The sequence below is a fragment of the Styela clava genome, chromosome 8, assembly GCF_964204865.1.
Source record: "Styela clava chromosome 8, kaStyClav1.hap1.2, whole genome shotgun sequence".
Classification (NCBI taxonomy): Eukaryota; Metazoa; Chordata; class Ascidiacea; order Stolidobranchia; family Styelidae; genus Styela; species Styela clava.
In genome coordinates, this window is record NC_135257.1 from 7,704,627 (window position 1) to 7,730,084 (window position 25,458).

A 25,458-nucleotide genomic window follows, 5' to 3' on the forward strand; every position below is an offset into this window, starting at 1 on the left:
CTACATACACGCAAATATAGATATAGCGTATAGGCGCGTAGGTGATTATTTGTGACTTTGCTGCCAATAATCGTTCCACTTCGAGCTGAACGATCGCAGTAACCCAGCATTCACGTTATCCAAATCCACTTGACTTGCCGTTAAATCTGTTATTCTATTCGGGGGAAATATGTCGTCTGCAGTGATAGACCTGAATGAATAGTTACATGAAATATGCAGAGGAATGATTCAACTGCAACGGTCGCATAGTTATTGTTTACTATAAACATTGGCACAGACGCAGCACAGTGTTTAATCGCAAGCATTCTTGACTTTGGACTTAGTTCGCAATAAAATGATTGACTTTTAAACGTTTTTAAGGATGGGACGTCATTAAGTAACAAAATAGCCTCCACTGACCCCGTGTATGCAAATCCTGGCGATGAAGATGTTCGTTCAATTAATTACGCCTTCAACATTCACTCCTTTGTAGACAGATGGGTTAGCAGAGTTGTCCTGATTTGAAACATACGTACCTGCTCATGATAATATCGATCACATTATGAAATATAGCTCTACCACGGATTTAATCGAGAACATGCTAATTCTTACCATCGTCTAAAAGCATATAGCAATTAACCCCCAAATGTACCCCATTTCATGTTAAAAATATGAAAACAAAGTTAATTTTTCCCAAAATTCGAACAAAGACTTTCGTTTGAATCAAATTAATCCACTTTTAGGAAAATAACAAATTTCGTCCGGCCATTATTAAATTGAAATTTATTATATCACGATATTTAAACACTAATTTAAATAATTATATGTAAGTTCCCATCCGTACGATGTTCATAATTACCCATATTGGGATAACAGGAGTTTCTGTTTATAACGTGAATCACGAGCTCACGTTTACAGTATTTAATTGGATTTATGATCAACGTATAAATACGACTCGATATCTTTCAATGTTAAGCTAGTCTGGATAAATGTTTTAAAATTTGTATTCTGTGTATCGTGGAAATCTGAGAATAAAATCAAACAGAGTTTTTTAAAGTTTCTTCATTAACGTGGGCATTGAAGCTGAAGGGTGAACGAGCGACTGACTGGCTGTTCTGAGACGGTCTACTCTACGAAATAGCAATATACGGTGACATCACATTCATTTACCAATAATATATGCTATAAGCTCGCCTCGTCGTAGTCAGATTCTTGAATCCCATAGATTACATATTACATTTGCCATAATATATACATGTAGTTCTAGCATTGAACATATTATACAAGTTAGGATCCTTGACCATGCCTGCACCGTTATCAAACAATTCAACAACAGAAATAGTATCATCAGGCCTTGTAACAGTTGCATTCACACTAGCTCCAAGAACAGGCAGGAAGTTTTGAAAAACCTGATAATATACAAAATGGGATCACTGTTTTTTTTCTGAACAACAATATAGCCCAAGGTAACACATGATACCTTAGCAACTACGATTGGCGGTAACGTTGTATCATCTGAAACTTTTAATTCAGTTTCGACTGTGATCGGATAAACGTTGAGATCGGAAGGTCTGGAAGTCACAGCAGTGGTGATTTTGTTTTCTGACGTTGAAAAAATACTGAATTCCCAAATCCCAAACTGCAAGAAATATTTGATTAGTTTGGCAGATGATGAACGAAGCTGTTACAAGCAATAAAACATCAATGCAGAAATCATAAACACTTCACCACTGTTTAATAAACCCAAATTAAAAAAAAGGAAATCAAACATTTGCTCATAAAAGCCAATCAACAAAATTTGAAAAGTTCAGGGCGCTGTTAATACATTCATTTATGATATCGTAATGGTAGGTCACTCGTGGAGACTCGGTTCTCTCGTTTCACAAGATTTAATATCAAAGCGTTATATTAGTGAAAAGAACAGAATACTTACTTTTGCCGTTCCAGGAGTATAAAATTTAATCGACTTGAAATTTTCGTCGGTTTTGTGTATTGGGCTATCATCGCAGTACTTCTTGTTGGGGTTATTGTAGTTTGAATATATACAAGTTGACTTTGGTGGTTTTATTCTATGGTAGGTTCGTCGTCAGTCCATTTAAAGGCAAAAACAGTTATATTGCCGACAGAACCATCAATTGCCGCAGTCACCGTATCGGGTGTTCCTGGCTTCAGATTGATGATTTTATTTAATACCTGAAAGGCAAATTAAAGTGATCATTTTTATTACAAAGAAATGAAATTTATACTAAGTAATATATAGGGCGATTCAGAATGTATTTATGTCGATGCGTGCGTGTGTGCGGACTGTCATTTCGTATTTCTCCCATGTGAGAGGAAAACCAATAAAACGGCTAACCGCGCCGGTTGACCGTCCGTTTTACGGTTGACCGTCCGTTTTTGGTATAGTTAGACAGTTGTTACTTGTTTCAGATGTATGGACCTGATTGGTTACCTGTACTGCGTTGGCTGAGAAATTTCCATCATCCGATTTGCTAAGTGATGCAAATATTCCGCTGAGCTGTGATACAGACTGATCAGACGTGCTTGCATAATACCATTTTCCTCCAGTTTGCAAACTCAAACTAGCCAACGAGGCATCCTTAGAAACATCGACGAGTCCAAAGAAAATAGAATCGACAACCACACCCTGTTGTTAGGTATAAAAATTTCGGCTAACTTAACCTAAACTTCGGAACAGAATAATAACAAGCTTAGTTTTTAGGCACAAATTAATTGCCCGGTCTGCCCTACAAAACGATAAGACGTTAATTAACAGTGACGTGGTATCCAAGGTTACAACTGAATATCTGGATTGTCTATTATAATTTCACTGTGTTTGTCCTAATTGTGAAGTTACTAGTCAAAAGCAAATTAAATTAAGCATTTGTCAGGGATTTTGATGGTACACAGATTTGATATTTTTCACAATGTGCAAATCGAGAAATATTACGTCATTTAAATGCTCTATCAAATACTGTTTGATGGTCAGACAGTTTTACTTATTTATTAATAATTTAAAAAATTTATTGAGAAATTCATATTTTTAATGAGTAAATTCTCTATATTTTCATCGTTCTCACACTCTTGATTGCCTCTGCGGTAATGTCTTCAATGTAAGGTTTCGCGTTTTCTTCTCCATCTATAAGAACAATCAGCTGTCCTCCTTTCGGAAGTTTTACCACGGAAGGAAGGAATGGAAGACCATTTTTACTCAAGACCTGTGTACAAAAAAGCCACTCACTCATCAAAACTCAGGCAATTTTTCAATGTTACCGCACCTTAATTCCTTCCAGAATTCCAGCACCAATACCGGTGCTTCCATTCACACATGAAGGGAGAGACTTGATCATCTTTTCTCTGTTTCCGTCATCATATCCAATTTTAGTTAAAGGTTGAAGAACAACAGCTGATTCAGAAAAGGCGACAAGACCAAGCGTCATACCATCACCGAGTAAACTTGATATTGGTAGTTCGGATGCACTTCTGAGATCATTCAATCTTTTCTAGATTACGTTTTAAAGAATGTACACGGGTTAGCAAAAGGATTGGATATATCCAACTGGGTTTTCGTGTAAACATCAGGTTTAATTATATATTAGATATTATAGTTTAAGTCCTGTTCGTTTGAAACGTTCGAGTTGTTTCTGGAATAAATAAAATGGTTAACATATAAAATGTTCGTATTGAAACTCAATTTCTTAGTTTTTACCCGGGGAGAGAAATGAATACTTTGCCATGCACATATATAACAGCATTTTTTACTATTATTTTCTTCATATGCATTAGAAATATGGCACCCGTGAATTTATACTTACTCCGTACATACTACCAGAAATATCCATAATTAGAACGACTCGCTTGGGTCCAGGTCTGACTATCATAACAATAGGGTCTGTATTCTGTATTGTAGGATTTGTTGGATTCACTGCACCGTTTTTATCCATCGAATCCACCGAATTCAATATAACGCCCCATGTACTTCGGTAATCGCATTGTCTATTATGGTTATTGGGTGCTTCTTTATTGTGTACATTCATGGGATCTGATATTTCATCGTGACAAAACGTTGAAACCTAATATAAAAATTCGATATTTTTATTTCTGGGTAGTTGAAAAAATACAACTTATAGCATATAAGCGTAAATTCGTCTGTTTATGACAATATAATTTTTTACACTCCACAAGTTCTGCTACAAGATATAACACTGATGATGAAATAACTATGTGGGGCTCAATCGCCGTGATTGCCTATTGGTTGTTTCGTTGTTTTACTGTATTATTATTATAAACAAAAAAGTGGCGAACTTGAAACTTCTGACGTAAACAAAACAACACGATTTTTAAAGTGTTTATCCGGTATAAAATCCTCCATTTAAAAACACGTCACGTTTTAATGCCTAAAATCCATGATTTAATTATCATGCTAAACATATTCATTTGTTTTATGTCTCTATTCGTTGCCATCTATCTCACGAGTTGCAGCGGCGAATCGTGTTCTTTTGTTGGCGCTGGATCTTTCAAGTTCACTCCCATTTTTATCAAATGTAAGGACAAAATACTTCAACGAAATAATAATAATAATAAAACAATTAAATTCTTCAATTAAAGAAATATGCAATCTCTACGATCGAGCCTGCCTGGACCGAAACGTCTGGTCCGTAACGTCAGTGGGCCGAAGCCCGAAACGTCGGTATATGATATACCCCCAGCCAAAACGATTTGCAATTTTAACAAATTAAAATAATATTTGGTTTCAGGTTTGAAATCCTGAACGCTAATATCTGGATGTAAACTGGCTCGTCTGATTCGTTAACTTTTGCAGTTCAGTCTTTATTTGCTCTACTTTCAATTTATGGGGGAGTGTATCATTACCGTGGCATGAGATTAAACATCTAGAAGTTTACAACGTCCTTACCAATGGCAGTACAACGAAAAAGAGAGATTTTATTATTTTGTCAACCAAAAAATACAGTCATCAATAAAATAGCCACAACAAATAAACTGTTTGGTATGGACAGGAGGGAGCGATACGACCATACATACGGTCATCGAAGTCAGCTCCCACCATATACGCTGATGTGATTAAGATTAACACTGAAAAATGACCAGTGACAAAACTTGAACTATTACGATAATATTTTTACAATAAATTTGTGAACAAATTGAGGGAATCCTTAGGTAAAAGCAATGTAGTAAACAAACAAAAAATAGGACAAAAAAGTGTCGGGGGTGTCCGGTGTTGCATTCGTTGAATAAAACAATCTAAAAGGCCAGAATAATGTGATGGAAATTTATACTTGACTGATTAATAAATTCAATGGGGTTTGGACGATAATATTCAGAATAAAATAAATAAGCTGGCTATATATACAAAGTGGATCAGGGAATTGATGTGATGAGAATGTGTCTGAACGTGAAACAAAAATTGAGTACAACTAAGTGGTACATACACATTACTGAAAAAACTAACACACTGAATAGGGCAAAAAGAAATTTAATTTATAGGTTGCATGAACTTTATATAAATATGTTTGGGATTTTTACGATCTTGCACTCCAAAAATGTTAATACTTATCAATAAGTTTTAGAAGATGGGTTTTGAAAACGTTTCTGACTAACGTCAGAAAGGCGTCACCCCTTTTTGCATCGGCGAATGCGGAAGCCGCATGGTCAAAGGTTATGAATGTCCATAATCAAGGGAAATTACGGCATCAACAATAACAAATAAATTACTACGCAAGTTAAACGGACGCAATGTTTAAGTCAATACAAAAATCAAGTGAATGCGATTCCCGATGTAACAGTATGTTTATTCTTCTTTCCGTCTATTCTTCTGTTACTTCTTCCCGTCTAATTTTTCTGCAGTACATTTCTCTTTAGGCTAACATGAGTTAGTAATGGCTGATGTTTAGGAATGATTTTTTTACCTTCAAACTAATTAACAAATGTCTAGTAAACGATAATTTTGGCAATCTTCCATTTAAGCTACCACATTAAATTCCAGAATTCATACTGTATATATATTTATATGGACGCCGCATATATATGTTCAATCGCAATACTGCTAGCTTATGCGATTCACATTAAAATCCGTTGTGTAGTCATCCAGAATGTTCGAATAGAAATCGAAATCAAGTTTGACTACCACGCCGTTAACAGTACGAGTAAGGCCGCAGAGCAGTGAGCACCGGCTTTTTCGAAAATAGGGGGAATGGTTAACGCAATGCTACGCGGTGGCGCAATAACCGCCGAAATAGTTAAACTTTAAGGTCCTATGCGACTCGGAGGATAATAAAAAATAAAAATAATATTGTTCTTGCGGCTCCGACCATTCGTAAGGATTAAAAATGTGAAGGCGATTGGTCCGTTTGTTCAGAAGGAACAACAACATAGCCTACACACCTTTCGTGTCCAATAAATTATAAAGGGGATCAAAATATTCGAGACCTACCAAAAGCAGTCTTTAGAAGAATATTGAAAGTACTTTGTTATATGTATATAATTATATAACCCTAATGCCAACATTTCATTAACCATAATGGCGTGATTTTGTTTCACGACTTGCGCCACATTAAAGCTCCGCGATTTTATTAAACAAAAATCACGTGTAAAAAAATGAACTGATAATTGAAACATTTAGAGGTTATATTTCATAAAAATCTCGTTTCGTTTAACATTGTAAAGACAATCAATAGAATTTCACAACAGAATCGTCGGCTACCAATGTTTATGTACAAATACCTCCAGAGGAGTCACGACCTCCTTAAATAGCATCAAACAAAACTTCTGACTTTCAGCTCTCAAATTGCTTTTCAGCCAGGACTTGCTAAAACACAAAGACACTCGTTTGCGAGACTGCAATCATAATACACGATGAGACAAAGAAACGAAACAAATTAAAAATCCCCCTATTTGATGAAGGCGGACACTATTTATGTCATTGTTATTACACAAAGGCTGGGTAGACGTCAAAAGAAACTACATTCCAATTACAAACAATTAGATATAATTATACAAATCGCTTTAGTTAGAGTATTTGTTGCAATCAGCGAACGTGTGCGAATTTTGTTTCAACGATGATTTCTTATCATCTAACTGTAATAGTATGCTTATTCCAGATTGTCAATTGCTTTTCTTCTCAAACAGTACTTGTCGACAATGGTTATCGTGGAGTGGTGGTCGCGATACATCCAAATGTGACAGAAGATCAAAATTTGATTGACGATATCAAGGTAAGATTTAGGGTCACACGAATTGTTGTAACATAAATCAATAGGCGGTTCCTTATTATCATGCATATATATATATATATTAGGGTTGCCATACGACACTTTTTCCCGGAAATGACCGCGGTTTTAGTGGTGAAATTTGCGTCGGGGAGAAATGTTGAAAAGTGCTTAAATGTCAGGAATTTTTGAATACAGTATTATCCCTGCCACAAATCCTCGAGTTTTTAGATATTGCGCATCCACAAGTCGATATTTTCAGAGATATGTCGCATGAAGGCTTTGTTGTGCAACACGGCCTGCGTTACATTCAGGTAATTGTGATGTCACATATCTGTACACAATTCGAATTGTCAGATATTTGTGGTCTGTATTTTTAATTTGTTGCACTACCGAGTACCGATAGCTGTACATTACACCGTTACCTGTACATTACACCGTTACTCTGTGCTATTTTCATATATGTTATTGTTCACAGAAACAACCCGCATTTGATCTAGTGAAACGCAACAATTATGCTCCTTTTGTTTCATTCTGTATTCATTCTATTTTCACGAGAAAGCGACGGCAGCTTGTGTCTTTGGATTTATGGCGAATTTATACCATAATATAAGGGTATTGGTTGCATAATTGCTCAACGTGGCATATTAAAATTTTGTCAGGGATTTTGTCTTTCCAGATATGGCACCCTAGCATATATACAAACATATGGAAATAAATCTGATATGAACTTTCTATTTTTATTATATTAGAATATGATGGTAGATGCTTCTGCAGATTTGTTTGAAGCCACTCATAAGAGAGCATATTTCAAAGAAATTACAATACTGATTCCTAAAACGTGGACAGTTGGGAATTACACAGATGCATCAAAAGAATCTTATAAATCGGTATGTACACTTCTGTGGTCATCATTTTTCCTATTCACACTGCAAAGTCGAAGATATGTATTACTATAATATATAATTTACTTATCGATCTTGATCGGTGAGTATGTTGATGGGTATTTGTCTGTTTGTTACTTATCGATCTTGATCGGTAAGTATGTTTATAGGTATTTGTCTGTCTGTCTGTGTGTTAGACACTTTCGTATGTTACGCGATATCTCACGAAAGCGAGGTTGAATCTGCTCCAAATAATAATTAGCGTATAATTAGCGAGTTATTAATTAATTAGTGATGGGACACGCGGTGTCACTATAGAGTCATGAATCGAAACCGCACTTTCGATCGATAAGTCTTCGGTCTCCAACCGATATTCTCGTTCAGCTATTGGCTTTGACATCGTTTATGACATAACAATGCAACTGGTATGTTAATTTGTCGCTACGTCTGGTCTCTTTCGGAAGTTCATCTGCAGACTGTTTTAGGGGTTATGCGAGAACTAGATGCTACTTTGTATTTTATTAGTTTCTCGCCCACAATGCCATTAAGAGAACAAAATCTTTCAGACCTGAAATAAAAGCCTAAAATCTGAAATAACAATGGGGCACTGTAAAAGTGCCTTAACGTGGTTGAAAGTTGATGGAAAATAAGAACACTGTCAGTGTGGGATTCCCTCCAAACTCTTTGGAACCGTAAAATAATTTACCGCATCATCCTAAACGTTTATGGTAATTCATATGCGTGTTTTCGTACTCTAATTTCATAAAATCGAGAGCCATAAAAAGTCCTTGATAGAAGTGGTTCATAAGTAAAGCTTAAACTACACCAACAGAAGCCTAAAAGATTTGTTTCAGAAGTTTCTTATTGATACAAACATTGATCATATATCTGTGACCCACTCTCTTCTGTTCCGCGATAAAAATATAATTTTTGACGGATTCATTGAAAAAGGTTCGCCATCCCTGTCCTATGACATCAGTCCCCCAGATTTACTCTAATTTGAGTTCAAATATGAATCAAAGGTTAATATTTCCTAAAGTTATAATGATGATTTTCATAGGAATCAAAGTACAAAACTTTAGCTTTTAGGAACATGTTTCGCTCTGTCATTATCAAATTAAAATTTATTTTTTCAGGATATTTAGACACGGATTAATATAATTATATATGTAAGCTGTACGATGTACATAATTACCCCTATTGAGTTGATAAGATTTTTTTGTTTACGGCGTGAATCACTCTATCACGTTTTCAATATTATTCGTTGTTTGATCAACGTGTATAAATACCATTTAATCCTTCTTCGCTGTATCAATATTAGAGTCCAGTGGTTCCCAACCGCCGGTCCGCGGACTGGCTTTTTCGTCGGTCCGCGGGAAATTTCATTTTGTTGTTTTTCTACCGTCTCAATCGCTTTACCGAAGCCTAAAAGGCGGAGTTACGTTGGTTTATCAGGCAATTTCTCTTCCTCTGTCATATTGCTGTTTGATTGGTGCGGTATGGCTCGGCGACATCTTGGCGCCGAGTAATCACACTTTTTGTCTTTTCGGTTCCGATTCATCGCGCAGGCGCTCCGTCAAATCTCGCAAGATTCAGAAACCTGCAAATCAGCATGCCTGCTTTTTCCGTTCTGCCTGCTTTCCTTGGTTAATAAGTCGAAGTTACGTTGGTTTATTACGTAAATTCTCTTCCGCCATCATATTGGTGTTTGATAAGCGCTGTATTAATGGCCCGGCGACGTCTTGACGCCGAATAATCACACTTTTCGGTGTCGATTCGTCGCGAGAGCGCTTCGTCAAATCTGCAAGATTAACAAACCTGAAAATCAGCATCCGTGCTTTTATACCGCAATAAAAGCGGGGGCCGCTCGGGTATTTTTTGGGTGACGCACAGGTTTTTGAGGATTTTGAGCCTGGTGTCAAGTTAACAACGACTTATCATTGGAATTTAAATTCATTTTGTTTGGGGGGTCGATCAACAGCAAAATGATTGATATGATGAACCCAATGAAACCTCTACTTTGCAGTGCAGATTTATAAAAGAATCAATCATGGTCACAATTAATTCTTGAGCTCTCATGATATCGAGTCCCCATCGCTAAGTAATTGAGCAATCAAACTGCTGTCCGAATTTTCAACCAGTTAATTCTAGCTTTAATTAAAACGAAGCAAATAAATTGACTGTGAGCCGCTGCGGAGCTACGTGTTGCAAAACCTTTTTTATGCCTCGTTTGCAATTCTGTATTGGATACGAAACAGTAGCAAAGTTCTCACTGGATTTAATTGTGTTTGTACATGATTTGGTATGTACATGTTTTTATGTGAGATGTGTGCCCTTTTTACGCATAATGGGTGACCAGCAGTGCATTTCATTACGCAAATATATGTTATTATTTTATTATCCACCAATTTCAATTTTTGGCCGGAACATTATTTGATAGTTTTTCCTCACGTGAAATGATTTTGAGTGTACCTTTTTCTAAAAGCATAGTGATTGCCCGACATAACGCAAATATGTTATGTTATTATTTTCTGTTCGACTCATTTCAATTTTTGCTGTCCGCGAGTACATCTTATTTAATTTTACCGGTCCGCCAGGGTAGAAAGGTTGGTTTTACGACTGTATTCTGTGTATCGCGGAAAACTACGAATAAGACAAATAAAGATTTCTGTTCATTCATGTGGGCGTTGGCCTTGAGAGGTAACGAGCCGGCTAAGAACACAGACTCCGCCACAAGATTGTCAAACCCAGGTCAAACATCCTGGGAATATTGCTATATTCTTCCTATGGAATTAGTTTATTTTCTTATCAAGATATTTAAATATTAGGATTTTTCTTACTCATGTTTGTTTCTTGTGTTTATATTTACCTATATCAAAAATAACAGATACGAAAACTACGGAAGATTTTTAATTTCAAGTTCAACTCATGAAGTGTTGTTTTTAGGCTGATATTCGAATAGAGAAATCGGAATACGAAAAGAACACGCCTTATGCGTGGACGTACCTAGGATGTGGATTAGGCGGCATGTACATCCATCTTACTTCAGATTACGTATCATTAGACCTAGTGGCAGACAATTACGGTCCTAGAGGTGAATTTGGTATTGATAAGTAAATTTGATCTGAATAACCTCATATTCTAGATCAGTGGTTCTCAAATTTTTTAAGGCGCGCCTTTTTTTTTAGAATTTGTCAAGTCTCGCGCCCCACCTCAAAAATAATTAGTTAAGAATAAGCTACAAATAACAGATAAGACGAAAGTATGTTCATTGATGAGGACAAGATTAAATCTAACGAATATTTCAATTTTTATTAGCTTCATGCCTCCTCAAAAAACTGTCTACGCCTTCTTGTTGGGCGCGCTTGATATACTGTTTGACAACCACTGTTCCAGAGTATTTATTAAAATAAAGATATTTTTATGGATATAATTAATAAATAGTATGAAAGTATGAATGAATTAGATAAATAAATTCCTGTCTTTAATAGGTAAGGCTGTTGTTCACGAATGGGGCCATTATAGATGGGGAGTGTTCGACGAATATCCAGTCAATGATGATCAAGCATTTTACTTGGCTGCACTGACAGGGGTCGAAGCAACTCGGTAAGTATACTTGTCATGTTTTTAACCACTGGGTTGTATTTTGTATCTTATTTATTCGTAAACACTTCCGATTTTGAATTGCCTAAGATCCCATACTGTCAACATTTTTATCGGTTTCCTTTGCTCTCATACCTGTATTAAAATTTGAGGACGTATCGGGTGAGTGTCTACTCAGTGGACACGAAGTGAAGATCTGTTGTTTTAAAACAATTTTTTTTTAATTTTCTATCAATAGACTGCCGCAGTATTTTTGCCCAAATTAACTTGGCTTCCCGAAACTCTTTATCTTTTTTCTAAATTTCAAGAATTGAGCCACGTGAGTTTTATGTTGATCACGAGGTAGCGACTGTGTGAATCACATGTAGGGTAATAGCTCTCTCTATGAGGCTCGGCCCTCCAAGATCTGCGATCATTCAAATTTATTTCTAATTAGAATAATTTCTATATTTTTGGCGAATTCACCTTCATATACATATTATGTTCATTTATATTATACATGAAAGTCAATTACTCTTTTGTTTATTCAAGTTGTCCGAGAGCAATCAGTGGAACATATCAAGGTGTGTGCAATATTACTAATCCACTAACATTCTTACCGTATCCGACTTGTTCCTTCGAAGAAGATGACTTGCAGCCAACGGGCTTGAAAACATCCATGATGTACAAGCAATTTTTGGATAAGGTTCGGAATTAATTTTTTTGATAAAATTACCCGTTTAGTCGTACGTACATGGCGACGTTCTTTTTAATATTCAGCTGGTTAAGTTGAGATCTTTTCGACTATTGGGTCACACATACAGTCATAATAATACACGTAGTTTTTACCAACTTCTCTGATGGAACTCTTTTACTTTGAACTAGTTTTCATCGTTTCTGGATTCGAAGCTCCAAACAAACATTATTATACACCAGGAGTGGCCAACACGTCGACCGGTCGATCGCCACGTCTCAAGTAGTCGATCACGTCTGATGTTGAGTGAATTCAATAACATACGCTAAAAATTGCTTTAAAGCAGCTTGATGCAGCGCCTGCTGTGTATATAAAACTGGACAAATATAGTACTGTAGCCTACATGCGCAAAATACGATATACACATTCACTACAGTATATGAGTCAAGATTCGAATGAATTTTAAAAGTGATGAAAATGAAAAGTTACCCCAGGTACAATTGCTTAATCAAATTAACTAATTAGATGGAACATAAAAAATGCAAATTATTTGGCGTTTTTATTAAAATACGCCCACAGAGTCGAGCTTATTGGCAGCGTGTGCAATTATATCTGCATATTATGCAGTACTCATTCGTTTTTGTTTATGACCTTATTTACCGATCAGTCGATCGCGAGCGATTTTGAAGATTTTAGTCGATTGCGGTCGAAAGCAGGTTGGCCACCCCTGTTGTCCCCATGACATTCACCATTACATGTAATTTCCGTCTACAAATGATTGAGCAGGGGCAATGCGCATATATATGCTCATTGGCAGGGGTCACCAAACTTTTTTGACCGCGGGCCAGGTATGACTCAAACTGTGTTGAAACGGGCCGGACAAATATTTTTGTCAATGCAATACAATAAATTCCCAATAGTTGGAAAATTCATTCAATTTATACAACAATATAAATTCTACATTTCTGAAGTCTTGAACATTATTACTTATCGATCTTAAGATCGGTAAGTATATTGATAGGTATTTGTCTGTATGTGTGTATGTCTGTCTGTTAGATGCACGCGATATCTCACGAAGGCGTGGTTGAATCTGCTCCAAATTTTGCATGTGCATTCATCATATCTCGGACCAGAATCCTATTGATTTTGGATGAATTATGTCGTATAATTAGCGAGTTATTAATTAATTAGTGATGAAGAGATCTGGATTTTCACAAATCGAGAGATTTTCGAGACGCGCTGAATGTGTGTGTGCGTATCAGATGCGCAAGTTTTCACGCTAGTGAGTCAGAGCGAAGGATACACACCGCTAGATCGTATCTCGTGATTAATCTTTGAGCCTTGTCCATATCTCTCTTGTAACTTTGACGTCGTCGCGATGCGCAAGTTTCCTTCGAGAAATTTTCCACACTATTGAGTCAGAGCGAAGGATACACGCCGCGAGATCGTATCTCGTTACTTATAATTACTCCTTAAAGTTTAAGCAATGTCCATATCCCTAAATCAGGTTCGGGGTTGCAGAATTCCTCACCAAAATATCGCTAGGCTGTGTTTGAATAGCCGTCGCAACCTGGGTTAGCGCCGTTGTATTTAACACAAACTATAGGATTGGTAAATACAGAAATAGGCTATTGGCTGGAAACTAATCGAAACAATCCAGTTCGGATTTGCAGAATTCTTCATAAAAGTATTTCTTCGAGTAGTATTTCGACGACATGGGGAGTTGGCTATTGTTTCCTACATTTCTGATATTGGCTGAAAACTAATCAAAACAATCCAGTTCGGGTTTGCAGAATTTTTCGAATCGAAACCGCAGTTTCTGTTTTGGGGGATCCCCTAACTTTCGATCGATAAGTCTTCGGTCTCTGACCGATATTCTCGTATTCTATATCGCAGAATATAGATTAAGAACATCATAGCAAAACAAATATACAAGATTTCTAGACAACTATCCTCAGGTTAGATGTTAGCAAAACAATTGTTCTCACGAATATCCGCATGTAAGAAATACAAAAGTTAACGTGACTTGTACTATTAGCGCATTAGCGAGTGTATCCTTCGCAGAAAACGTTGCGTACCGGTAGAGAATTTTAGCCTATTTTATCACAGCTGTTTCTAGACAATTTTTGATTACTGCAATTAACTCCTAAGAAGGCCTAATAATGATTACTTATCGATTTTAATCGGTAAGTAATAAGTATGTTGATAGGTATTTGTCTGTATGTATGTCTGTCTGTGTGTCTGTTAGATGCACGCGATATCTCACGAAAGCGAGATTGAATCTGCTCCAGATTTTGCATGTGCATTCATCTTATCTCGGACCAGAAGCCTATTGATTTTGGGCGAATTATGTCGTATAATTAGCGAGTTATCAATCAATTATTGATATAGTGATCTAGATTTTTGTAAAACGAGAGAATTTTGAGACCCGCCGAGTGTGTGTGTGCGATGCGCAGTGCGCAAGTTACAAGAGCGGATTAATCGAAACTGCAGTTTCTGTTTTGGGGGATCCCCTAACTATCGATCGATAAGTCTTCGGTTTCCAACCGATATTCTCGATGACTTATTTGATTCATACTTAAATTTCGGAATCAAGATCAAAAACTAACGAATAGCATTCAAAATCGTGAAAATTAGGTATTGTTTGAAACCACGACTGAAAATCTGTCCGAGTGACAAAAGTGTCCGAGCGGATGCAAAAGGCTCTATTGTTACGTCACGTTTTGCATCTTGCTGATTGGCCAATGTCACGAAAAAAAGGGAGTCGATGCCCGGGGAAACATCCATTGGAAAAAAACTAGCCATTTTTTCGTGTTATTGAGGGTCCGATGAAAGTACGCCACGGGCCGTAGTTTGAAGACCCCTGCTCTAGAGTGCCAATCCTGGGCGCCATTTAGTTAACTGCTTTATTATCTTCCAAAATCCCAACTGAAGGGTTTTAGCATGCTTAACATAGCACTACCTGGCCTACATAGTCATATCTCATCCGTGCAAGCCTCGTATAAGCCTGTTATATATATATATTTATATATTTTTTAAATTTTATTTATTGCGCTCAATTTAATTAAAAACAGACCATTTTCAAAAATATACAATACATATTTAAAAAGAGGGAAAAGTGTAATAAAACATCAGTTATTGGAGAGAAGCAACTATTTGGAACGAAACAAAAAAATTGCATCAGATACATGTTAGTTGTCAACGCTTCAATTTTCTAGGTTTCTACTTTTTGCCACAACAACTCTTCCGATCCGATAAACCTTCACAATGAAGAAGCAAATAATACTCAAAATACTATCTGTGATTATCAAAGTACCTGGGATGTCATATTGCAATCAGTAGATTTTCGGAACGACGTAAATTTGCCGAACTTAACATTGAGCGATACTATTCCGGAATTCAAGATTTTGAGAGCTGTGCCTGGAAGAATAATTTTTGTAATGGACGTATCTGGAAGCATGGCAGCTGACGTATGTCCAGTTTGAGTTTCTGCTTGACTTAATGTTTTTTTGATTCTCATATTTTACCACGTTTAAGAAACATATAATTAACAACTCTAGAATACTGAAGCATTTTAATTCCACTCCTAATAAATCACTTAATTAAACAACGACGATTCAGTTTCGTTGACTCGCTTATGCTCGGAATTTTATATTATCTCTTCACTTTTGGAATGATGTAACCTTAGTGCGAGTGTATTCATTGTTGAGTGAATTTTTTCACTGTTTTCAAAGGATAACATCACCACGATCGAATATAGAAATTCACAAACTTTAATTATTTGTAAATATTGTATAACATGTTAATATAAAATTTTCATTTCGAATTGATCAATGGCGCAAAAAGCCACTGATGTTATAAGCGCCATAAAACATATAACAACAACAATAAAAAAATACATACACGAAATACAGTAAAGAAGTACTTGCCAGAAAAAGTTGTGGTTGGCAGAGAACTTATTGGAAGATGCTTTTTATTGATGCAAATTGTACTTGTGTATCAGATGATTAAATACATATCGTATTATTGCTATAGATGAAACTGAACCACCTGCGATCAGTCGTGAATCATTTTATCAAAGATGTTGTGAGTACTGGTTCATATGTGGGACTTGTTTCATTTCAATCTACATCGTTGATTTTGGCTCAACTCACTGAAATTTCTGATACAAACAGCAGGAATTATTTAACAGCACTTCTTCCTCGTATAGCTGACGGAGGCACGGGAATTGGAAGTGGAATTCTGAAAGGCATAGAAGTAATTGTATATCATTGTTCCCTATGCTATTGGGGATTCATTTGTAAATTGCATTTTACTTTAGGTATTAGAGTCCGACGGACAAGATGCAGCTGGTGCATTAGTGGTGGTATTGACAGACGGGGAAGAAAATGAGAAACCTACTGTTGCAACTGTTTCATCTGTGGCATTAACGAAAGTAAAAAAGATGAATAATTTTTTCCATTTTAATTTTGTTTGAATAATTTCGTTCATAACTTGTCATCAAAACTATTTTACTTTTACAGAATGTTTTCATTCAAACAGTTTTTATTGGTGTGAGTGATACCAATGTAAACGAAGATTTAGAGACACTATCGAAACAAACAGGAGGAGATTGGTATTACAGCGATGGCACTTCTGATACTACTTCTCAATTGATAAATATAATTGCAGCACTGACAAAGTCAAAAGATGGAGATTTGTCTTCTGAATCTATTCAGGTTTCATCTTCATTTTTCTCTGTTTCGTGTCAACGTTAACGATATTTCTTTTTATTTTCCAATATTTCACCCTTTCTCAATTCACTTACGTTTTTCAATCTTATTTTATTTTTTGTCAATTGCTATTTTCCTTACCTAATTCGCTTTTTTGATCAGTTGGTGAATCGTAATGAAAATCTAAAACCTGGAAGAATTGTTAGTTCAACCGTGGCAATTGACGGGTCGGTGGGAAAAAATACTGTGTTCACGTTTACCTGGGACATTCAAGAACCAACTATTGAAATAACACCTCCTGGTCAATCTTGTATTTACTCCAACCGTATTTCATCACAAAAGAATTATTGTGACGGTTCCCCAATACACGAGGTGGAGGAACAATTTTCGTCCGTGAGATTTGTCATCCCAGAAACAGTTGTTAAAGTATGTAAAAAGATACCATAAAATTAGTCGATATAATCGAATCTTCGATATCTGATTTACATACAAAAACCTGTTATATTTACAGTCTGGTATTTGGGAATATACAATACAAAGCAGTGTATCAGACGAATCAACTGTCACGGTTACATCCACTGCAACAACTGGCGGTAATCCAGTAACAGTAGAAGCAAAAATTTTGTCTTCCGATGTTTCACAAAACAAGGCAGCTGTTATAATAGCTGAGGTAGAGATGTTAATCGAAACATAAATGTATAAGTTGAATGATGAATTAATGATGATAGATTGCAATTTTGTTTAGGTATTTCGGAATTCTTTGCCGGTCCTCGGAGCGTCTGTAAATGCAACTGTAGTTAGACCCGACGGTACAACTTCTGATGTTATTCTCCTTGACAACGGAAAAGGTATGCGACATTGATTTGAATGTGATACAATGTGTGCGTACATACCTTGTTCATTGTTGGAATGCAAAACCCCTGTATTTTATACAAATGTATTATAGAATCTCAGAATCACATTTATTTACTTAACAACAGGCGCTGACTTTAAGAGAGACGACGGAGTCTATTCAAAATATTATTCTAATTTCAACTCCAAAGGAAGATATTATGTTGAGGTAATTTACTGTATGAATTGTTGCATTACCTAGTATCAGTGCCGTTTGAAACGAGGTAAATGATTTTTGCCCAAACCCATGGAATCAATTTGGATAAAAGATTAGAATAGATTTGTTTCGTCTGATCAAACTAAAAATTATATTCCATTCCTTTGTAAAAAAAGACATTCTATTTTTGTATTCAAACCGCATAGTGTTCATTTGTTTATCTACGAGTATATGATACTGTTTTTTTTACTTATATGTTTTGTCATTTTAAAACTAAATTTTTATCATATCAAATATTTCCAGGTACAAGTGTTTAAAGATGACGCATCACACAAAGGAGACGAAACGTTAGGTTCTCGTTCAGCCTTAAGAAATGGTAAAACAAGTTATTTTGACGACAACATTTTTATGGGGTCCCAACATAACTGCCAGCGTTGAAAACTTCATTTATTGCTACTTTACACTGCACTAACGTATTTCATTACCATACAATGCCCGAAACTTTGCAGTCAACTGTAATGTTTTTTTTTTCGACTTATATAATGTTGTTCTTCTTGATAACCGTACAACTTTTCGTTAATTGTTTACTTTATCGTGGTAATTGGTGGAAAAATTTTCTAACAACACAACAATTTTCTGTAGATTTACCTTACAAAAAAAATGGCATAGACCTTTTTAGACTCTTCAAAACACCATAATTGCTACATTACGTGATCTTCGCATACTTGAACAGTTTTCCGGATCACTACAGCAATGTTCGTATGAATTTAGATGACAATGTTATTTGATGCATTGTATTTGTTATTGGACACGTTTAGTGGACATAACGTTCGTTTTGTTGTTATGTTGTTTTTGTTCTCGTTCTTGTTGTTCTTTGACACTTTTTGGACACCTAGTAGAAAACCTAAAAAATCGCTTTTCTTTTTGATACTGGACCAATTGCTTTAAAATTTTTAGTGGTTGGAGATGAAATTTTTCTCCATAGGGCTATTACTTTTATTTATTTCAAATATTTCTGTTAGCTCTGTGAGATTTGTTTTTGTTTGCTATGACGTCACTGAACGTTCTGCGGACATCGGACGTCATTTTGTGTCCATCTGTACTGCTTCGCTTGGTGTGATTATATTTGTAGACTGTGATCTGACGGTACGGTAAACCGTACTGTACTGCGAACAGACGTGTCCATATATTTGGGCGTAGCTCTCTTGTTGTATATACTTTGTTATTAGACACATAATGGACCTACTAATTCTTTTGTGAATTTTTGCTTTATTTCACAACTGATGGGACGAACGAATTCTACGTTTTGCGCGATTTTCGCGGCCATATATTTGAGCATTGCTTTTCTGTATCTGGTAGAATTACAGTAGCTAAATTTCTCTGTTTTATACAAACAAAAACTGCTATGACGAGGGTAATGACTAAACCAACCCGTTGCAAATATATAAAAAATACTTATTCATGTTTTATCATTAGTCAAAAACGCTTATCTCCAGTAAATTCTAATGTATATATGTTGCTCACGAATAATAACGTTGACATCACAGGCACATTTGAACAGGGGGATACCCAAGCAGCAAGCATTGATGGACCTTTACAGAGAGTTGCCTCTAGTCCAGGACTAGCATACACTGGGTAAGTTGAACATATGCATTTATATACATATTTCAATTAGTAAGTGTGGATAAACTAAATTACAAGACAGGGTATATAGATGATCGCAGCTTTTAGGTCCAACAACGACAAAGTGAGAGTGGGCGCTTCCCAGTCAATTTTTAGTCTTTTCTAGCTAATTTCCCTGCCCTGGGACTTTTTAAGCCTCATGCTTAAAGATTTAGGCAGTTTCAAGAATTCGCGGATAATTTTAATATTGCGACCAAATTCTTGAAGTAGTGTGTCATGCAGTGTGTCTAAAACTAGTTGAATGGTTCATTACATGTAATCAGTAATTTATTTCTTCACCATACTGAAAATACGAACTATACACAGCACACAAATTAAAGGAAATATAAAATATCGCATTTCAGGGTGAAAGGAGACGCCGAAAACCAAAACTAGTCATCGAGCGGCGGCACCCTTGGGAAAGTCTAACAAAACATGATAAATACAATAAAACCGAACAAAATATGTTATTTGATTAAAAAAATAAAAGAGCAATAGGTACGTCAAGGCGACCAGGTACATACCAAGTGGTCGCCGTTTCAAACAAATAAAGTCGATTCCAAGCACCACAGTCTACGTAACCATGGATATTATAGTGCAAGATAATGTCACAATGTAGTTAGTGGTGGTGAGGTAACTAGGCCCTAGTTACTAGGGTATAGTAAAGGGCATCGAATGTTGGATTGCGTGCATATGATTATCAAGGTTAAGGTAGACTGATTATATATCAGCATAATATACCGTCAACTGTACAAGTAACAAAACGAGAATATCGGTTGGAAACCGAAGACTTATCGATCGATAGTTAGGGGATCCCCCAAAACAGAAACTGCAGTTTCGATTCATCCGCTCTTGTAACTTGCGCACTGCGCATCGCACACACACACTCGGCGGGTTTCAAAATTCTCTCGCTTTACAAAAATCTAGATCATTATATCAATAATTGATTGATAACTCGCTAATTATACGACATAATTCGCCCAAAATCAATAGGTTTCTGGTCCGAGATAAGATGAATGCACATGCAAAATTTGGAGCAGATTCAACCTCGCTTTCGTGAGATATCGCGTGCATCTAACAGACAGACACACAGACATACAGACAAATACCTATCAATATACTTACCGATCTTAAGATCGATAAGTAATAATGACACTGTTATGGAAGGAAGAAAATTGTAGTGTTGACCCTAACGGTTCACAAGCTACCTGTATTTGCAGGTGTTTTGATGCCTGGGGTCAATAAATTTACAACCAGGATTTGTATATTTGTGCAGAACAGAGAAAAGATAGTATTAAATACCATTCTTGATTGACCACTTTATATAAAACATAGAGTAGAATGGGGTAGATTTGAACAAAAATTACCGTAAGTTGATCAATGAGTCAAAATAGATAATATACAATTGGCCTGGATTACGGTTTCATCAATATCAAAATATTAAAAAAAAAGTAGGCGTTACATTAGCATTACTGCCTGTAATGAAAGTAATAGGAAGATTCCAATGAATTGCTACTAAGTTTGGGACCAAGATTTTAGTGGAGCAGGATCCAATATTATATCATGATGCATAAAATAAATTGGAATTTTTATTTCATGTAAAACAATAAAGTCAGTCCAATAAAAGGAACAAGTAGGTTGGAATTCAGGTGATTGTAGTTAAGACGTATGCTAATGAAATGGTGAGAATGGCGACAAAAATGCACTGCACTGTGAGCATGTCTGCTTGTATTGGAAGTTAACAGAATACATATCAAGTAAATACACACTAAACAAGAGACCAAGATCAATGTGGAGCGGGCTCAATACTAGGGCAAGGTGCATTCTATATAACATGGGATTTTTTAATTATTCTATAGGTGGCTTAACCACAACCCATTATGCGTTGATATACAGGAATACTTTTGAATAGCTTGTGTCCATCGATATGGAATACACAAATTAAAATTAATGTTGAAAATGTTATTTCATTCGTTATCTTGGTATTACAGAAGTGTGTCAACAAGTGATACTATTCCACCCAATAAAATCATCGATCTTGAAGCTAAACAAGCTGATCTAAGCGACGCTTCAATCGGCCTTCGACTCAGTTTCACATCACCTGGCGACGACTACGACAGCGGAACAGGTAATATTGTCTTTGTCCCGAATACAAACATGTAATACAATCTCATTTCGGGGTCAAATGTCATGCAGGCTCCAGTACTTACAAACGTAGCTTCGTCGGTGAGTCATAAGGTCTGTTTTACAAAGCACTTTAAGTACCGGAATAAAAATAAGGGCCATATAGTAGGCCTTTGGAAAATTTTTAATAATATATATTAAAAAAAATTATAATATATTATTTACCATCGCACGGTATTTGCCAAATGAATAATTAAATGTATACATCTCTCAAATAAGAATTATCTTTTTTACTTTTACAGCTTCTAGATATGAGATTCGATATTCCTACGGAAGTTCCAAGCAAATGAGGACAGAGTTTGCGTCACAAAACACTGTTACGGATGATATGATCACAAAAGGCAACTTGAGTCAGCCAAAACCAAATACTAACTTTGAAGAATTTTCATTAATACTGAAAGACTTGCCGCAAAATGAAAATTCAGTTCGGTGAGATAGATCGTATTTGTTTACTACCTTTTTTACTAAAAGTAACAAATGCATGGAAGCTGATACAAAAATTGAAAGTGGCTTCAATATACGGGAGGGTTGGAAAGCTGTATATAACTACTATTGGGAATGATTTGGCCCCATACGCGTATTCGATTCTCGTGTTATTGAAATGACACACGTTATGGAATGTAACCCCGATCTGGACTTCATCAGTCCATATGCAAAAGCACACACTGTATTGAATGCCAAATGTTCTTATATTGTAAAGTTTCACAATCCAAACCGAATACAGTTAAATTGAAATACACTAACCCTTAAAATAATAAAATCATAAGAACATCAAAAACACAATATATTCCAGCGCTCTCGGCGAAACCGGAAACATACGTCACCCAATTGGCCGCTTAGAAAGAATAATGCTATATACATAAAACTAAGGCTTTATCGCTATCGCGATAATAAATGACATATTTCGCAGAATTCCAAATACTATTATTATGAAGGGGTTAAATAACATTATAATCCATAGTTACAATCCACATGAGCTACACTACCACTGGAATCGTTCAGTTTTGTGCATATATATAGCTCATTGTTAACTTATTTTTCACAACCTTTGATTCAAACTGTTCCCTTTGCACACAACCATCCTTTTGTTAAGAAGTTACAGCACAATTTTATTTCGTACGACAGAATCCCGCAGAAGTGTTTATGTTACTCCACTCTTCTGTGTAGCAAAGTAATTTTTATGGATATGAGCCAATACTAAATGTATACATCACGAATAGTAAATTTCATTAAGTATGGAATATTTTATAGAGTTGCGTTTGCAATGCGTGCTTTCGACGAAAGTGCAAATCCTTCTGAAATCTCAAATATTGCTATGGTGACTTTTTTCATTGTTCCCCCGTCAATACCAACAACAACAACAACAACAACAACAACAACAGGAACAGCGACGTCGACCGCTATAAGTACAACAACTGCAAAAGAAGTTTTGGAACCAAATGGTGAGGATCCAAATACATGTAAAGTTTTAATTATCAACATATTCAATGAAATTGAGAGGAATGAGTAATCAATATAAATTAAATTGTATCTAAATAGATTCAAAAGTATTAAAAAAAGAGCAGTTTGATCATATATCAATGATGAAATTTGCAAAAACATTTACTGATATCAAATTGAATTTTTTGTGCTTTTGCTGACCATTTTTTTAATATTATTTCATTTTTTAAATTCAGATGATCGTCTTGGATTACTGCTTGGCGTGATTCTTGGAGCAATTGGTAAGATTTGATTATCGGACAATTGTATGAGCCCCAAGATGCCCAATATCATGTTAAAGATCTTAGTTAAAAACACTACAAAAACAATTTACCGTCGATTTACTCAGACCGTGAATACTTAATTAGTTTGGCAAAAAAAGTCATGGGACGCTTGCAAGCTCTCCATTTCCGAATGACTGTTTAAGACTATAAGTTCTGAACGATGGTTATGGATACTGCATAAAAATATATTCTAGCACCCCATTATGACTGAAGTATTTTTGTCACGTAAAAACAGTCTTTAATTGATGTATATACTATTTTATCACAGGGGCCACTTCTCTACTGATCCTCGCTGTCGTGTTTTACTGTCGCAGAAGAAGAGCATTACGCAAGCAAAACGAAGAAGCCCATGAACGGACTTACGAGAATCTGCATAGAATTTAGCTATTGCGTGGTTGATTGAAATTGTTTAAACCTTAACACTTTTAGAAGATTGTTAAATGTTTGTATATTGTAATGAGTTATCCATTTCACGTAGAATTGAATTACCTTACAAATAACTTTTTCGCGAGAACAGTTCATACTTCGGATTCGTCCCAAATGAGATTCGATGATCAACTTCATAAAATTTTAAAATTTGCTAATATGGAGATATAGCAAACTCAGATCGATCACATCGTATGTACACGCTTACTGTATTCACGTTTTAATTGTATTCGATATGAAAACCTAAAAAACTTTACTCCAATTAATACGTTGAATCTCATATCATTTTATAACCTGTTTTTTTCGCCTTTGATTTTTCTTTCATCTTTCACTTTTCGTCAGTTATATTTGATAATCTTCAATTTTATCTAGCGATGCACCTTTGCTGCCAATGATCGTTTTACTTTTAGCTGAAAGTTCGGGCCCTTGCTTTGAATTAAAAAATACTGTAAATATAATGATATTGCGTGATGTACCGTACATCCCACAATCCATACTAAAATCGGAAATCAGAAAAATATTTTAGAAGTAATTAAATGGTGTAAGAAATAAGTTTGTGTTTCATTCACAATTCAATGATATACGGTCAACTCATCAAAAGTAAATATATATCCATTGATGATTTAAACAAAATGCTATTGATGCATTTTAATAACAGACAACAAGAAATTACTATACCTACTAATACCTATTTTATTGAAATACTCTCTTTTTAATTATATTATAATACATTTCCGAGTTGTGAATAAATATTGTTCTAGTATTGAAAGATTCACAGTTCCTATGTATCCTCCCATGTATGTATCATTTTTATTCCTTTTTTAAATTTTATTCACAACAAATTTTTTATTACAATTCTTTATATATACTAGGGCAACATAAAGAGTTTTAAGAAATTAATAACAATGAGAGGATCTTCACAACAAGCGAGTTTTATTTTATGAAACTTGATAGATCATTCATTGATGTACAACAGACAAAGAGTCTGAACGTGAACTCATACATAATTATGAGTTTAGGGTTTCGTTTTGGAAAGGCTTCATCGAGTTATCGTCGCTTAGAGTAATATTCGCACGCACAATTCAAGTTGAACTTGGTAAGCGTATCAGGGAGTTAATATTATTAAAAAAAATAACAATTGCGCGCGTGTTATAAATAAAAATGTAAGAACATGTAAGCTTCGCATTCTTAAATAAATTAATATCCTTCAAAGTCTAAAACAACAAAAATGGAATATTTCTTCTTAAATCGCCTTTGCAGAATTGGGCTCCGATGCCTCATTTTTTCAGTGATTCAAA

At 35.5% G+C, this 25,458-nt stretch overlaps 2 protein-coding genes across 3 annotated transcripts; one reads left to right on the plus strand and one right to left on the minus strand.

Annotated features, from left to right (window-relative positions):
* Window positions 1-45: 45 nt before the first annotated feature.
* LOC144425713 (calcium-activated chloride channel regulator 1-like) lies at window positions 46-4,512 on the minus strand. The gene is made up of 9 exons (XM_078115247.1): window positions 4,453-4,512; window positions 3,795-4,052; window positions 3,258-3,482; window positions 3,060-3,197; window positions 2,432-2,626; window positions 2,104-2,172; window positions 1,460-1,660; window positions 1,264-1,388; window positions 46-190 (listed from the first exon to the last, which is right to left on the minus strand). The coding sequence occupies exons 1-9, from the start codon at window positions 4,510-4,512 to the stop codon at window positions 46-48; spliced, it is 1,416 nt and encodes a 471-aa protein (XP_077971373.1).
* Window positions 4,513-7,004: 2,492 nt separating this feature from the next.
* On the plus strand, window positions 7,005-25,064 carry LOC120346501 (calcium-activated chloride channel regulator 1-like). 2 transcript variants are annotated; one of them, XM_039416268.2, is made up of 20 exons: window positions 7,005-7,211; window positions 7,958-8,095; window positions 11,036-11,183; window positions 11,581-11,695; window positions 12,224-12,377; window positions 15,584-15,835; window positions 16,401-16,622; window positions 16,687-16,800; window positions 16,889-17,083; window positions 17,240-17,503; window positions 17,589-17,747; window positions 17,823-17,925; window positions 18,058-18,137; window positions 18,429-18,501; window positions 19,673-19,760; window positions 21,779-21,915; window positions 22,214-22,400; window positions 23,223-23,413; window positions 23,648-23,692; window positions 24,003-25,064. In XM_039416268.2, exons 1-20 carry the CDS (start codon window positions 7,056-7,058, stop codon window positions 24,116-24,118), a joined length of 2,937 nt encoding a protein of 978 aa, XP_039272202.2. In that variant the 5' UTR covers window positions 7,005-7,055; the 3' UTR covers window positions 24,119-25,064. The 2 variants fall into 2 exon arrangements, with proteins under 2 accessions (XP_039272202.2, XP_077971691.1); XM_078115565.1 differs by lacking the exon at window positions 7,958-8,095.
* Window positions 25,065-25,458: the final 394 nt, after the last annotated feature.

What these genes read in the sequence shown, in the direction of transcription:
- LOC144425713 (XM_078115247.1), bottom strand. Translation starts at nt 4,512, where the DNA reads ATGGGAGTGAACTTGAAAGATCCAGCGCCAACAAAAGAACACGATTCG. An exon ending in TCTCAGCCAACGCAGTACAG is followed by an intron (nt 2,173 to 2,431) that starts GTAACCAATCAG and finishes TTTGCCTTTCAG; the next exon opens with GTATTAAATAAAATCATCAA. An exon ending in ATGGTCAAGGATCCTAACTT is followed by an intron (nt 191 to 1,263) that starts GTATAATATGTT and finishes CTATTCATTCAG; the next exon opens with GTCTATCACTGCAGACGACA.
- LOC120346501 (XM_039416268.2), top strand. Translation starts at nt 7,056, where the DNA reads ATGATTTCTTATCATCTAACTGTAATAGTATGCTTATTCCAGATTGTC. An exon ending in ACAAGCAATTTTTGGATAAG is followed by an intron (nt 12,378 to 15,583) that starts GTTCGGAATTAA and finishes TCAATTTTCTAG; the next exon opens with GTTTCTACTTTTTGCCACAA. An exon ending in TGTCTTCTGAATCTATTCAG is followed by an intron (nt 17,084 to 17,239) that starts GTTTCATCTTCA and finishes TTTTTTGATCAG; the next exon opens with TTGGTGAATCGTAATGAAAA.